At 42.5% G+C, this 15757-nt stretch overlaps 1 protein-coding gene across 2 annotated transcripts in view; it reads right to left on the reverse strand.

The window, feature by feature from the left end:
• ANTXR2 (ANTXR cell adhesion molecule 2) overlaps positions 1-1478 on the reverse strand; it is a gene marked incomplete at both ends in the record, with an annotated part of 141577 nt that extends 140099 nt beyond the window's left edge. For both annotated transcript variants that reach the window (XM_079705053.1, XM_079705052.1), the window contains 2 exons: positions 602-673; positions 1327-1478. In XM_079705053.1, coding sequence (XP_079561179.1) covers positions 602-673; positions 1327-1478 — 224 coding nt within the window. The remainder of the gene's footprint in view (positions 1-601; positions 674-1326) is intronic.
• Between the last annotated feature and the right edge of the window lie 14279 nt (positions 1479-15757).

Below are 15757 nucleotides of genomic sequence, written 5' to 3' on the forward strand. Positions count from 1 at the left end.
AAATAAGAGAGTAAGCTGGATTTCATAGCAGTTAAGCTTTTTATAGGAGAGAAACCAATCTTTCCTAGTAAGGATTATTGCATATATAGAACAGTTAAATTTTAAACCAGCCACACGCCCACATATTGCGTAAACACACGTCGTTTCTTTAAACACACTCAAGTGCCTTTCCTGGTAGTGGGTTATTAACACGTGTTCATTTGAAGTTTACCAACACTTATTATTTTCTTAATGAGGACCTCAACAATGCTAAGAATTGTATGGAAAGGAAAAAATATTATGGATACTATTAGCATAAAATTTTTAATGTGGTAAATTATGAGAAAGCATAACTGAAATTCAGAACAGATGAAAATTCAGAAAGGAAAAGACATTTGTAATTGTATCTGAAGATACTTCCCCAGACACTGAGCCAAGTTTCTGGGATCCAGATGAAAAAAGCCCTCAACAACTAAAGGGCTGTCCTAATAACAGCATGTGTGTGATAAGACCTTGAGGCACTTAAAAATCAACATTTCAGTAAAGGCTTTCCCTGCAAATCGTTTCCAACTTCCCTCCACGTTAAACTCCCCTGCTTAGAAATGGAAAGTGGGAGAAATACCTCACAAATCTCTCTGTAAGTTGCTGGACAAAATTGTAAATTTCAATCCAGTTATTTGCCACACTCCCAGACCTGAAAAAGGAAATTGAACTGATCATAAAAGCAACACATCTACTGGGGCCTAATCTGACCTCTTCTTCAAGCTAAATCACAGCATCAGCATCTGAAACTTAGGTGCTACGAGAATCTAGGAAGCCAACCCATCTTCAGGGACCGCCTGCCTGCTAATTGTTTAGAGTAGGATCCCAGTTCTTCAAAATAAACACAGCCTTCCTTAGAAGGAAACGCAAACCACACTGGGTATGTTAACCTTAGACTTTGCCTAGCTACAATGAAAGCGCTGTGATCAGGATAAACCCAGGCAAACTTTAGCCAGCGTGAGGCGCTGAGGACAGAGGGGCCGAGAAAGAGTCTTGTCTGGGTCACAGGGTCGCAGAAGGCTATCCCAAGTGGCCGCACTCCCATTTCCCAAGAAACTCCACAACTGGCCAGCAGTGACTACCCATCTCCCAGCGAGCCTAGCAGCTCCGGGATCCTCCTATCACCCCGCAGCCCGCACAGATCCGAAAGCGCTAGCTTTTCGGACAGAGATAGCAACAGGGCACCCATCACTGGGTTACCCACACCCCTCCCCAGGTCGCACGTACATCTCAGCCTCCCCAACCACAGCTCACTACCCAGTGCCACTCTCACCAGAAGACCCTGCATCTCCCTCCCGCACTCACTTGTCCAGGACGAAGTAGAGATCAAAGGCTCCACGGCAGGAGGGCTGCTCCTGGGCGCTCACCAGCCCCCCAGGACCGCTGAGAGCTAGCAGCCACAGCCCGGGCACCAGCCAGCTCCGGGGACTGCGCGCCGGGGAGAGCCCCGCCACCATCCTGCGGCCAGGGGTCTGCGACTCCCTCCTGCTCGCAGCCCCGTCTGCTCGACTCGGTGGCGACGCTAGGGTGGTAGGAGTTACCAGGGACGCACCCTAGGGTGGGGGATTGCGAGCAGCTAGGGCGCCGGCGCCTGGGTCAGCAGGACCTACTAACTGACAGAGGGAGGGAGACCGGGAAGGAGGGAGGTCCTAGGAGGACAAAGGGAGACTCCGCAACCGCCGCAGCTGCCGCCGGAACTCTTGACGAATCCCAGTGGAAGAGCGATCCAGTCCTCCCCCTCCCGATTCCGGAGAGTTCCTGCAGACAATAAGGGCCCTCGGCGACAGCTTGCAAGAGAAGTTCCTCCCCGGCCTCTGGTCGAGCCTCTAGCGCCAGCCTGGAACCCGGACCGAGAGTTCCAGTCCGCCGGAAGGGCTCGATTCCGGCTGCTGCAGCGCGAAGCGGGACAGGCACCCCCGGGACGCGGCCGCCGCCGCGCAGACTTGGAGTGGAGACCCCTCTCTTCTGGTTCCCTTCCTCCGGCGGCCCAACTCCGCTCTGCACTCCAAACTTTCTTCCTCTTACTCCACTCCGGCACAGCGCAGACAGGCGGTCCCCTTTAGGGGAGGAGGCTGAACTGGCCCCGGGACTGGTGGCTCCGGAGAAGCCACTCACACACAGCAGGCCAAAAGCGCGATCTGGCCGGGTTCCGGCAGTGTCAGTGTGCGCCCGAGGGCGGGGCCTGATCCGAAGGCCGCCGAGCCACACACACGCACGCTTGTGGGTTCGTGCCCAGCTGAAGATGACTAACGCTTGTCAGTTTTTGGAAAGGGGATAAGTAGTTTAGAAAAACAGATGTCCTCTAGAAACTAAACATCTCCGTGTATCCTGCAGCCTCGGCCTATTTCAGCAGCTGTGCAGAGCAGCCCTCGCCGTGGTTTGGGAAACTGAAGTCCAGCCATCCCAAGAGAGGCGATGACCCCCGCACTCTGCCCCACCCCCATGACCAAAAGCACACTCGCTGCACTGCTACCTAAGGAAGGCAATTTCCTCTTTTTCTAGAAACCTACTTGGTTGTTTCATCTCACCAAGCCTAGAAACCAGCATGGTGGTGGGAATGGGGGTGGGGTCGGGGGTGGGAACTGAACTCTTCAGGAGTGGACAGTTGTACCTCAGAATATTTCATCCCACTGTCATTTATCTCAAGCTCCAGATATTAAGCATCGCATTGCAGCAAGCTAGGCCACCCTTGCCAAACTGTGCAGGAGCAAAAGTTTGCAGGCGTTCGGATTCTCTGCTTACTCATTTTGCATTCCCTCCCTCCTCCCCCACCACACCTGTGACACCTGCCTTCCCCTGACCGAAACTGGCTTTTAGAAGCTACCAATCTCACTGGTATAAACACCAATGATTGACAGTAATGTGAAGTGTCACCTCCTCCTTTTCATTTGAATTAAATCAAGGCTTTACCATCAAAAGTTCTTATACTACCTAATCACATATCGTCTTAGCAATTCTATTGGTTGTCCTTCGTATCTAACTTTTCATTTACATAATCTTTGACATACAACCAGATTTGCAAGCTCTCTGAAGATAGAAACCTGCCACTTTAACAAAGATTTATTAAGTACCTACTATGTGCTAGGCACTATTCTAGGACCTAGAGTTAAGGCTCCGAACAAGATGACAAGCCCCAGTTTCCACGAAGCTTGCAGTCTGGTTGAGGAGGAAAAACAGATAAAAATATGTAAGTAAATGTCTGTATTAGAAGGTAGTTTGCAGAGATTTAATATATGGTAATATGATAGAGAATGACCAACTAGATGACTAACACAAAGAAGGTAGCCATTCCAAGAACTAGAGGGGGAAACATTCCCAGCTTCTCCGACTTACCATAAGTATTAACTTAGAACATTCAAGAAACAGAAAGAAAAAACAGTGTGGCTAGAGTTTTGTGAGAAAGAGGAAGTAAGAGAAGTAGGCAGGGACTAGTATATGTGCTTTGTAAACTGTGGTAAAGAATTCAGATATTTTATATTGTGCGACTGGAGCCCATTAAAGGCGTTCCAGGGGTGGGGAATACGATAAAGTGATATGATCTATGTTTTTCAAAGATCATTCTAGCTGACATGACACGCTGAATTTGGAGACAGCAAGAATGAAAGCAGGAAAACCAGTCAGGAGGCTACTGCAGGATCAGGACACAATAAAATGGTACCTTGGACCTTATAGTGGCTGAACTGAGAGATATGAATGGATGAGAGCTTCAATAAATACAGGTAGATCCCCAGTTTGGAAATGTCTGCCACTTAGAGATGGAAATTCCACTATCATCCACTGGATCCACCACTTTATACCTGATGGGGGGTAGGGAGGGTTCTGATGGGGCAAGTGGCTGATTGAGTGGAAGATAACTTACACTTTTGTTAGAAAGAAATGCAAATCCTCCATTGTTTTCAAGTAACTGACCTCCAGAAATAAAGTCCAGTGAGAGGGATGGCTCTATTATAAGCATCCTAATTCTGTGCTCCTTGGTCTCATCTCTTCTTAAGGTTCTGAAACTCTGATTCTTCTGCAGCCATCAGGCCTCCAGGGATATGGTGCCACCTCTCATTTCACATTTAGGACCAACTGTAGATACATTAATTTCTTTGACTTCCCGCAGCAAAACTGGAACGGGCTGACATTTTCAGGAAACTTGTGTTCACAGCTGTTAAAGTTTTTTTTTTTTTCAAGGTTTTTATTATTTACTCTTGGTTAAAACTGGTCTTCATTTTCAGCTTTAGTTTCAATGAAGACAGAATCCAAGATAGCATATACTTTTACCAATGAATATCATATCAGTACATGACTGAATAAAATCTGGGGGGGGAAAAATCTGCCAAAAAGTAATGACAAGTGGTTTCAAGTTAATAGGGGACAGAAGGTAAAGAAATATGAGACACAATGCTAACCGTGTACTCTCTCCACAGGAGGACGTATTTTAAACTCACGTTGGCTTCCTTTTCCCCAAGCTTCCTGACTCATTTTCTGCTCAGCTTCTGGGACTCCACACACTAGTCTAAGGATCTATCTTGTGCTAGGCCCAAACTAAAGCAAAACACTTTGGACTTAAAACTTGTTCTTCCTCAAAATTCCTAGGCCCTCCTAGACTTCTCTCATTCAGTTCTTCTTTCCTGACCCAGGCCAGCAGAGGTGATTGGCATACTAAGGTGTATTACCTTTCTTTTGTTTGTTTGTTTGGGTAATTAATTCTGCCCAGTTCTGGAACTTCTATCATTTCACTCATTTGCTCATATAAGATCTACAGCAAAGCAGGGATGTGGCCACACCTAGCACGGACCAATAATTAATCAAATCACTTTCATCTAATATAAATTAGTGGGAAGGTCATTAATTACTGGGGCAACAAACTGTCCCAATTTGTTCCAGACTGAGGGGTGTTCAGTGACATGGGACTTTCAGCGCTAAAACTGGGGCAGTCCCTGGGATAGTCCCTAAAGCAGCGGTTCCCAACCTTTTTTGGCACCAGGAACCAGTTTTGTGGAAGACGATTTTTCCACGGGTGGTGGGACGGGGTGGGGGGGACAGGGGGAGAGGTTCAAGTGGTAATGCCAGTGATGGGGAGCAACGGGAACCAGCAGATGAAGCTTCCCTCATATGCCCGCCGCTCACCTCCTACTGTGCGGCCCGGTTCCTAACAGGCCACGGACCGGTACCAGTCCACGGCCCCGGGGTTGGGGACCCCTGTCCTAAAGGACGCTTTTGGCCACACTGTTTCTAAGCAATAATGAGGGAAGGTGAAAGCAAGGGCAGACTTAGGAATCTCAACAAGCCATGAAGAAGGAGCAGTCACAACAGCAACACTTTCTCTTCCCCTCTCTCAGGTGAGAGGACTCGGGCATTGTGTCAGCTGGACACCAGCCAGGTAAGGCTTCCAACTGACTTCTGTACCATTACAGACACGCTGGAACACTGTTTAACTTTCTATTTTAAATCAAGATAGGATGGGATAGGGAATGCCGATTTTTAAGCAGGGGGGATGGTTACACTGAATTATTTAGATAAATAAATCTAAAATATTTCTATCTAATCAAATTATCTGCATTTCTGCTGAAGTATTTTGCTTCATAATCCATGCAAGCCCTTACTCTTTGAAAGTTATTCTTTGTATCAAAACAAACTTCTAGGGGCTTCCCTGGTGGCGCAGTGGTTGAGAGTCTGCATGCCGATGCAACGGACACGGGTTCGTGCCCCGGTCTGGGAAGATCCCACATGCCACGGAGCGGCTGGGCCCGTGAGCTATGGCCACTGAGCCTGCGTGTCCGGAGCCTGTGCTCCGCAACGGGAGAGGCCACAGCGGTGAGAGACCCGCGTACTGCAAAAAAAAAAAAAAACTTCTAGTTCAACATTAGAATTTATCACCTTACTACATAAAATATGCTAATAAATCCAAAAACACTTTCAACTCAGTTTAATGCAGTTAGAATAGCTTGACATTGATTAATCATTAATCATCATTAACCTCATGATTAAAAGTGTCCACTAGGCCCTCTATCATTGCCCATCTCTTGCACCCACAAAGCTCCTATGGATTTCATGTTAAATTTTATTTAATTATTTATCTACTGATTTTTATTTAACAAATGTTTATTGATATCTACTATGTATCTGGTAATATTCTAAGAATAAAACTTATACCCCTGTTCTCAGGAGCTCATCTTTCCAATAACCTGTCATTAATTTATTTCTATCTCCCCTGACTCTAACAATGAACAAACAGAAGAGACAAATAAGCAACAATAATAGACACAGGAAAATAAAAATAAATGTATTCTTTATGTGTAAAAAAATCATATAATCTATATTATTTACAAGTAGATAACTTTGTATGACATCCACAGTGACAAACATGGCTCTCCTGGAAGTACAGTACCACACTGGAAGTGATTCATATTCACGTTATGTGTAGAGTGATTCATTATATGATAACTACCATGATTCACAGGAAGATAATAAATCTATCTATAGATGACAAAGCTTATTTAAACTCTGTCAGTACAGTCATTAAAGAATTAGATTTCCTCAATGTCTGAACTAGTTCCTGAGAGTCAACAAAATGCTCTTGGAAGGTGCAATTACTTCTAAGTTAATATCTCTATGTATGACCGACAGGGAATGTAGCCAATGACAGAGAATGGTTACTAACATCTGCATTTGGGATTGGGTGTTTTTTTTTTTTTTTTTTTTTTTTTTTTTGCAGTACACGGGCCACTCACTGTTGTGGCCTCTCCCGTTGCAGAGCACAGGCTCCGGACGCGCGGGCTCAGCGGCCATGGCTCACGGGCCCAGCCGCCACGCGGCATGTGGGATCTTCCCGGACCGGGGCATGAACCCGTGTCCCCTGCATCGGCAGGCGGACTCTCAACCACTGCACCATCAGGGAAACCCGGATTGGGCGTATTTTAAATCCAGTTTCCCAGAAACAGACCTGAGACTCCGGGATTTGCCTGCAGGAGGTATATTGGGTCATGCTCTCAGGAGAAAATCCATGAGGGGTGAGGGAAGCAGAAATGGTCAGAGAGAAAGTTAAAACATGACACAGTTGCAAAGGAAGCTTCAGCCAACCCCAGTGGTAACTCTGGAGCCGTAATGGCCTTTCACAGTTGTCCTGAATTGAATAAGGCAATGGGGCCAGAGTTTTGTATCTCCTCATGGACCAGTCATTAAATGGGGTTGCCCTTTAGAGAAAGTATAACGTTGGGCAAGGCAGCTTCCTCTGGCTTAGGACAATTATAAGGAGGGACTCAGCAGTGAGCCGCCAGCAGTCAAATTCCAGCATCCAGAACATCCACAAAAAGCCAAACACCTGGCAGCTTGTTTGCTGAACGTCTTATCTCACGGGCAACCTCAGATCTTCACAAACCAGCACAGGCTCAGACTGGCATCCTGGAATGATAAAGTCCTGTGAGGGCATCTCTTCCTCTCATGCCCTCTAGAGTAGACCTGGTCCAGGTCAGTTTCTCAATTCTTAGTGAAATCATTCTAATAATATTCTGTTGTCCCATGCCTCCTACACACTTTGCTGTGATTTATTTTTCTGAAATGCAAAACCAATCATACTCATCGCCTAACTAATAGTCGCCAGTGAGATACCATTTCCTAACCATTTAAGGTCCTCCATGATAGCATTACAAATTAGCTCTGTATCTTCACCTATAACAAGTTAAGTCACCTAATGTACTCTATGTTCCAGAGAAACCATGATAGTCACCGTGCCCCCCATATACACAATTATACCTTTCGGACTTGCCTCATTTTGTACCACATTTCCCTGACACCATGTTCCAGGTGCCAGATTCTATCTCCTCTTTCTCTTCCCTTCCATTCTGTTACTGAACAGTTCAGGTCAAAAGCCATTATGTGGTGCCAAGCAAATGGTCTTCTAGTGGAGAGAAGCTATAGTAGTTGAGGGCAGGGTGTCAGAGGCCAACCGGAGTGAGGAGTGTTCACCTGTTGCAGGGAAGGGCAGCCTGGCATGGAATATTGCACCAAGAAAGGGTGAGGGGGATATCCACGTGGGAGGGCAGTGGCCCAGCATGAGGAGTCAAAGAACCAGCCAGGTGAGGAGGTTACCTGTGTGTGTGTAGAGCAGGTGTTGCCCAATGTGAGGTTTCTGAGCCTAAATGAGGGGAGGAAGACTTCTGTACAGGGCGGGGGGAAGTCCACTGTGGAGTAGTTGGAGCCTGAGCACAGACTTCCATGTAGGGAAGTCACCTCAATGCAAGGTGTCAGAGCATGAACAGAGCAAGAAGAGAGTCTACACTGGAAGACAAGCTGTCCAGAATATTGGAGCATGAGGGTGATGAGTCGAGGGTGGGGTAGCACAGTGCCAGGTATAAGAGCCTGAGCAGTGTGAAAAGACATTTTGCACAAGGGAACCAGCCTGGGATGGGACTGGACCCAAGCAGGGCAAGGAAAGTTTCAGAATGGGGAACACGTGGCAGGGGATATTGAAACCCATGTAACACAAGGAGGGCTTTTTATCAGGGGTCACCTGCATAGGGTATCAGAGACCAGATGGGTTATAGAAAGTGCCACCCCAGGGCAGGGTGGCAGCCAGTACAGAGTGTCAGTGTCTGAGTGGGTGGCAGGTGGTGACAGTGTCAGAACTCCTAAAGCATGAGGGTATCAGTATTGGGGGAGGGTAACAGTGGTGATGAGAAAGTGGTTACATACAGAGGGATAGATAAATTAAGTAAACATAAATAACACACTTTTCACCACTAGAGAAGGAAGTTACAAATAAGGAAATGAGAAAATAGTTATTCTTCTCGTAGGTCTATGATGCCTCTTGACACAACTTGATTCATAAGCCAGTTTTCAAATTCTAGTCATTTTGCTGTTTATCAGCATCCCAGCTGGGGAAGTGCTGGGAATCAAAGAAAAGAGAAAAGTTGCCTGAAATGGTGGACACTGAATAAACTCACTCAACACTGATCCAACTCCCCTCTAGCATGTCTTTCTGCCTGTTAGAAAGAGTTAAAAAAATGGACAGTTCCTAAACTCCCTTACAGGTTTTCCTCACGGTTTAGAATCCACCCATATATGCTCATGCCAGACTTTGGATCAGAACCAAGTTCCCTGAGGAGACAGGCAGCTCATGCAGGTCATGACAGAGGCTGTGTTCAGAAGGGAGCATGTGAGCCTCATTCAATGGCTTCGGGGTTCACCTCCCTAATCTCAGCAGGGTGAGCAGCTCCTTTCCAGCCCAGTGCTGGAGTGTATTTGGGGAATTGTTCATGAACGCCCGGGCTTCCCTCTCCTTCTTCAGCAATCTGGATGACTCTGTGAGCTATTTATACTTCTTAATAAATCCCTTACATTTAGATTAGGTAGAACAAATTCTGTTTTCAAGCACATTAAGTCCTAATATTCTATAATTCCTGTGAACTTTACATTAGTCATTTTGCTGACATTTATAATTATGATAAAAGGTTATAAATGGAAAAAAGAGATAAGAAATTGTGAATCTTTAAATTATCCATTGCACTCATTTGATATTATTCTTCTCCTTGTTAAACTCAGATATTCTGAAGGAAAAAGGGAAATTAGACTTGAAAAAAAAAGTTTTCAAAAGTGCTTTACAGTTTTCAAAAGTTTCACACATATGATTTCATATAATCCTGCAATAACCTTTTTTTAAAAATTCCCTACCCATATATATATATATATATATATATATATATATATATATATATATATAGCCCCTCCCACCTTCCTTCTCCCCAATGGTAGCCACTAGTTTGTTCTCTGTATCTGTGAGTCTGCTTCTTTTTTGTTTTGTTCACTAGCTTGTTGTATTTTTTAGATTCCACATATAAACGATATCATACAGTGTTTGTCTTTCTCTGTCTGACTTATTTCACTTAGCATAAAATTGAAAATTGTAAAGCACAATAGAATTTAAAGAATCTTTCATTCAACTAAAAAAGTGACCTTCACAGTAAGCAAATCAATAGATTTTTACATAATGGATTTTTTTAAAAAAGAATAAGAAGATCCAATCGACTTCTTGGAGGATATCGTAAGACAAATACAAATCTTTTTAGTTTTCCTAAGAACACAGAGTAAGAATTTTAAATAACAAAGTTCAAAGAATGGAAGTGGCTATAGATAGAAACAGACAACTCGGAAGGGAGACAAAACAAATTATAGCTAAGAATGACACCTTCCTCAAAAGAAACAAACAAATAAAAAAGACAATTATCCTGGGGATGATACCTAAATGAAGATGTTCTTAGCCCATCCATTCAGCTGAGGGAATTCAATTTTGGCTATCCTTGTTCCCTTGCCTGTAATCCGTTGCGTGAGAAGGGCTCCCCATACCTATGTCTCCACCATTTTCAAAAAGTGAAAAAAAAAAAATCTCTCTTTTAATCTAAGCACTATATTTAAAGACTTTGTAGGCAACATGAAAAAGAAACTTTTTTTTTTTTTTGCTCTTCCAAACTTGTTTATATAACATTTTAAACAGCCACATTGTTTCTGCTCCAAGATATTTAAGCTGTGGTATAAACTATTTTTTAAGATAAAAAAAGTTTGAAATGTAATTTTTCTATTTGGAGTGCCTACCATAAGTACTACAATTAAAAAGATTTTTCATATTTTGGCGTCCTTGCGTTTCTCATGGAAACCGCTTGATTAGTGCATATCCAACTTTATTTTAACAGCACATATGGCACCTAGATTATCTATCCCAGTTTTCTTGGGAGGTTCTTTGAAAGGAGCAGTAGGAAAGTTGTCAATCCCCAAATGGCCAATGGGTTTCATATGTAGCAAATCTGGCTAGCAAAAATACCAGCTTAAGTTCACCAACACTGGACCACAAGTGCCTGAGGATATTTTTTAAAGTTTAGTAAATCAGAGGTTTGCTTTTGACCCTGACTTTATATAGAGTTAACACTTGTTCATCAAATAAAGGGACAATTTCTTCAATTTGAAGAAATTCATTTTTACAAATTTTTTAAATTTATTAATCAAGCAAATATGTAATGCCCACTCTTTGCAAAACACTGATCTGTGCTCTTTGGAAGACAGAGTCTATTAAGAGATACTCCAGTGAGATATTCTAGTTATTGAACTAAGATAATTAAATAACTATAATACCAAGATTAAAATGATGTGATGGAGTATAACAGGAATTCCGAAGAATGAGAAATTACTCATAGCTGGAAAGATCAGGATCAATGGAGGGCAGAGCATTTAGTCTGCATTTTGAAAGATGGGTAGTGCTTTTAAGATTAGCTCAGATGAAGGGAAGAAAAGTCTGCAGAAAGAAAAGGCATAAACAGCTTCTGTCTGAAGATGGGGGATGGTGAAAAGATGGCATCATCAATTAAGATGTGTAGAAGAGCAAGCATATGTTTTTTAAGGCACAACCCTGTGATTACCTTCTTTACCTTTTTCATAGGATTAGTATTGTGTCTTAATCATGTATTTTGTTACGCTTTCTCTAGAGTATTGTCATCATACTCTTAACAAGTAGTATGACTACATGATACCTTAAAGTTAATGTTAAGTCACCTCTTATGGAAAATGTGCTTGGAGAAACAACAGTCTCCCTGAGCCCCACTCCAGCCTCCATCCAAGGGAACAGAAGCACAGAGCAGTGAATGTACAGAGTACCTAATAGGCATGGAAAAAACTTAATGTCAGTGGAGCCCTGAGTGTGTAAAGGGAGAGTGTAGAAAGTAAAACTAATCCAGCTGCATAAGGTCCAATACATAGAAGGTTTTAGGTCAATACTGTCCACCACCTGTTTTGGTAAATAACGTTTTACTGGACACAGTCATGCCCATTGGCTTACACATTGTCTGTGACTACTTTTGTGCTACAACAGCAGCAGAACTGAGTAGCTGAGACAGAAACCATATATCCCACAAGCCTAAAATATTTACTATCTGAACTTTAATGAAAAAGTTTGCCAACCTCGGCCTTCAATAAAAACCTTTTCATGTTATGGACATTTTCGTGGAGACAATAATAAATTTTAAACACCAGGGGAGTTCAAACAGAGCTTTGCTTTAATAAGGATAACCAGGTTGCTTTGGTGAGATAAATTAGAGAATAAAGACACTGGGGAGCTGAGAACACTTAAAACTATTTTCAGGGCTTCCCTGGTGGCACAGTGGTTGAGAGTCCGCCTGCTGATTCAGGGGACACGGGTTCGTGCCCCGGTCCGGGAAGATCACACATGCCGCGGAGCGGCTAGGCCCGTGAGCCATGGCCGCTGAGCCTGCGCGTCTGGAGCCTGTGCTCCGCAATGGGAGAGGCCACAACAGTGAGAGGCCCGCATACAGCAAAAAAAAAAAAAAAAAAAAAAAAAAAAAAAAAAAAAAAAAACTATTTTCAAAATAGATAAAATTTAGTATTCTTTTCTTGCTTTTTATCTTGTGTTTAATGAAATACTAAAGCCTAGGTTGATTCAAAACTGCAAAGTTAACAGTAAAATTAGAAGAATGACACTTTTAGGAACGGGAAGGGAAAGGAATTTCTTTGCCTCAGAGAAATACTCAATACATGTAGTCGTTCTGCCTGGGAAAAAAAGCTGGAGACTGGCAGCTGTACAGAAGACTGGGTGAGAAGGCTTGGAGGAAACATCACATGGGAAATCTCATTGTTGAAATAGGGTCCCAGAAGGTCTTGATGGTACGTAATAAGCCTGCCATTTCTTTTTTTTTCGATTTATTATTTATTTATTTATTTATTTATTTAATTTATTTTTGGCTGAGTTGGGTCTTCATTGCGGCATGCGGGATCTTTCATTGCGGTGCGCAGTCTTCTCCCTAGTTGTGGTGTGCAGGTTTTCTCTCTCTAGTTGTAGCATGGGCTCCAGAGCATGTGGGCTCTGTAGTTCGGCACGTGGGCTCTAGTTGTGGTGCTCAAGCTCAGCAGTTGTGGTGCGCGGGCTTAGTGGCCCTGCTGCATGTGGGATCTTAGTTCCCTGACCAGGGATTGAACCCATGTTCCCTGCATTGTAAGGTGGATTCTTTACCTCTGGACCACCAGGGAAATCCCAAGCCTGACATTTCTAAACGAAAGTCTTCAATTCCATTCATAGGGTTCACCCCAAGGAAGAAGTAAATTTGGTTATAGTAACAGATCCCAAGGTGAACTAAGGAAAGACAAAAGGAAGTAGCTTTAAGCTACAAAGTGTCCCATAGAAACTCCAGAGCAGAGTGTAATGGCACTTATAGATGGGATTAGAGTCTAATCTGGAAGATCCAGGCTCCAATTTCGAATTTACAATAAAGAAGGTTTTGTTGTATTGGTCTAGTTTGGATCAGATGTCCATCCTTGACTGAAACTCAAGTTCAGAGGCAGGAATATGTAGCCAACACACGACAGACAGGGCCTCACCCTTGGTGGTGAGAGGACATTTCCTAGAGATGGCATACCAGGAAGATACTTTAGAAGTATCACCCCCACAAGAAGAATAGCCCCTCTTTTATAAGGAGAGTCATGGAGGGAGCAAGATTCACTTTACAAAAATTCTGCTCGCAGTAAAATTCTTTGGGAGACAGTTCCACAGAGTACAATATGTGTATTGTTTATACCGATCATCTCTTTTCTGTCTAAAAGATTTTTCTCTCACATGAAGCTCAATTAGACAAAGAAAAGGCTGAAAATGACTTTTATAAATTAATTTTTAAACAATTACAGTCAACATTTTGATTGATAATCTAACCAACTATTAAAAAGAAATAAAATTCAGTGCATGGTTCAACCAACAAGCTTCTGTTTTTGAAACTCTGACCTTGAACAAATTTGCATTTTAAAGACACTCATTAATGATTTCCCTTCTGTGGCAGAAATACTGAATATAAACCAAGGGAGCCTGAGTAGGCACAAACATCAATATGTAAAGGATATCGCAGATAAATTCATTGTACCTTGAGGTGATTAGTTTAAAACTCATTGAATTTCTAGTCTTTGCATTAATGCTCTTTTGTTCATACATGATACGATACAAGAAGAATCATGTGGCAGTCAAAAAAATATGCTAACAAAGTTGATATCTTCACCATTCATCATATCCTTGACATTTCTAACAAAATGGTTTTCCACCCTGAATTGACAGTCAAAATGGAGAGACTTCACGTAGAATTTTAAACTGCATTCTTGTTAGATGGTAACACAACACAATACCAAACTCATGAGATCAAACAAAAAATTTCTCTTTTCCCTGATGATGACTTAAGAAGTGTATCATCCCTTTTAACTAGTAATTTTTCTTACAAGAATATCTTGTAAGAGGTAAAGTGCACTGACATTCTTCATATATTACTTTATGCTGGGATTTAAAACTGAAAGCTAGTTCCATAGGGAAACAAGAAAAAAATAACATTTCTAAGTCTCCTTGCTGTGGCTTACTAAGAAAGTTAACAGTGCAGGCTAAAAGTGTGCAATCACCCTTTTGCTAAAAGCTATGGGTTATTCTGTTTCCAGTGCATGTGGGGATGAACCTTGTGATTGTGTCTGCATTATCGGCCCTCTCTTTAGTAAGACCTCTACTAGCAAAATACGTATTTAATATTCTTGATCCTAATGATTCAGGAAAAAGTTTTGGACTTCTTTTGATATTTTCCCTTTCCCTATCTGTCCACCCACCTCTTTCTAATTTATTTCTAACTATTTCTAACTTGCTGACTTATTGATCCGTATTTTTACACAGATATCTCTGAAACGTTTGTCTGTGAGCACATACATATAGGTTAATCACCTTCCATATATTAACCTTAAAACCTGCCTCAGTTAAAGAAGGTCTTCCTTTCCTTTTATCTGTGCCTTTAATGTCTACATCCTCGAGATTAAACATTCATTTCTTCCAACCTTCCTTCTCTGTAGGGCTCTGTATTTGGAGCTTTTATATAAATGATACCATCTGACAATGAATTTCTGGAAAAGGTACTATATCTTCTGGATGAGAATACTGATGCATAGAGAGTCAAGACTTAGCTGGTACACTGAAGAACAGAGACTTAAGGGCAAGTCTTTTGATGCATGCCCTGTGTAGTTTTCTTTCCATGATGCCTTGCCCTTGTTCTGCAGGGTCTCCCCATCAAACGGCACAGCTTCTGTCAGGCAACTTTCTCTGCACAGCTCTAGATTTTACTCCTTCCTGACTTATTCCTACCTCATCCTTTATAAATCACCTCTCCATTAGATTATCCAATTTGAATGTTTTTCATCTGTATCCTGCTGGGAACATGATTGGTATGGCTCACCCCTAAGTAGCATTCTCCAACTCTCTCCTAACTTCCTTCCCCCCTCCCGTTTCTACCAGGTCCATCTCAACTACTCTCTCACTTGCTCCCATTAAAGTACCCATTCCTGCAATTCTTGTTCAAAACAAACAAGTTCTTCAAGTGTTCCTCATAATGACAAAACAAACTGATAAAAACATTCACACTAATATATGCAACACTAATAAATATTTAATGCATTAACTTTCCTTCTACCCATCTCCAAGCTGAACAATGATATTTGCATTAATCTCAAAGAATAAATATCTAATGGCAGAATGCCAGCCATCTGTTGCAGGTGGCTTAGGGTCAGATCTTTTTAACTATGTAGGCACAAAGGTCTATGGTTAAGGGGAGGGATTACTGGCTAGGGCTGAGTTTCAAAGCTACTTTTGTAGCATCTAACTCACTCTCTCCCTATGTTGAATCTGGTCGGTGATAAAAGCATCTAATAGATAAAAATTAATTAGCAATACATTAATATTAAA

This window comes from Hyperoodon ampullatus, assembly GCF_949752795.1.
Source record: "Hyperoodon ampullatus genome assembly, chromosome: 1".
In the NCBI taxonomy this organism is placed as follows: Eukaryota; Metazoa; Chordata; class Mammalia; order Artiodactyla; family Ziphiidae; genus Hyperoodon; species Hyperoodon ampullatus.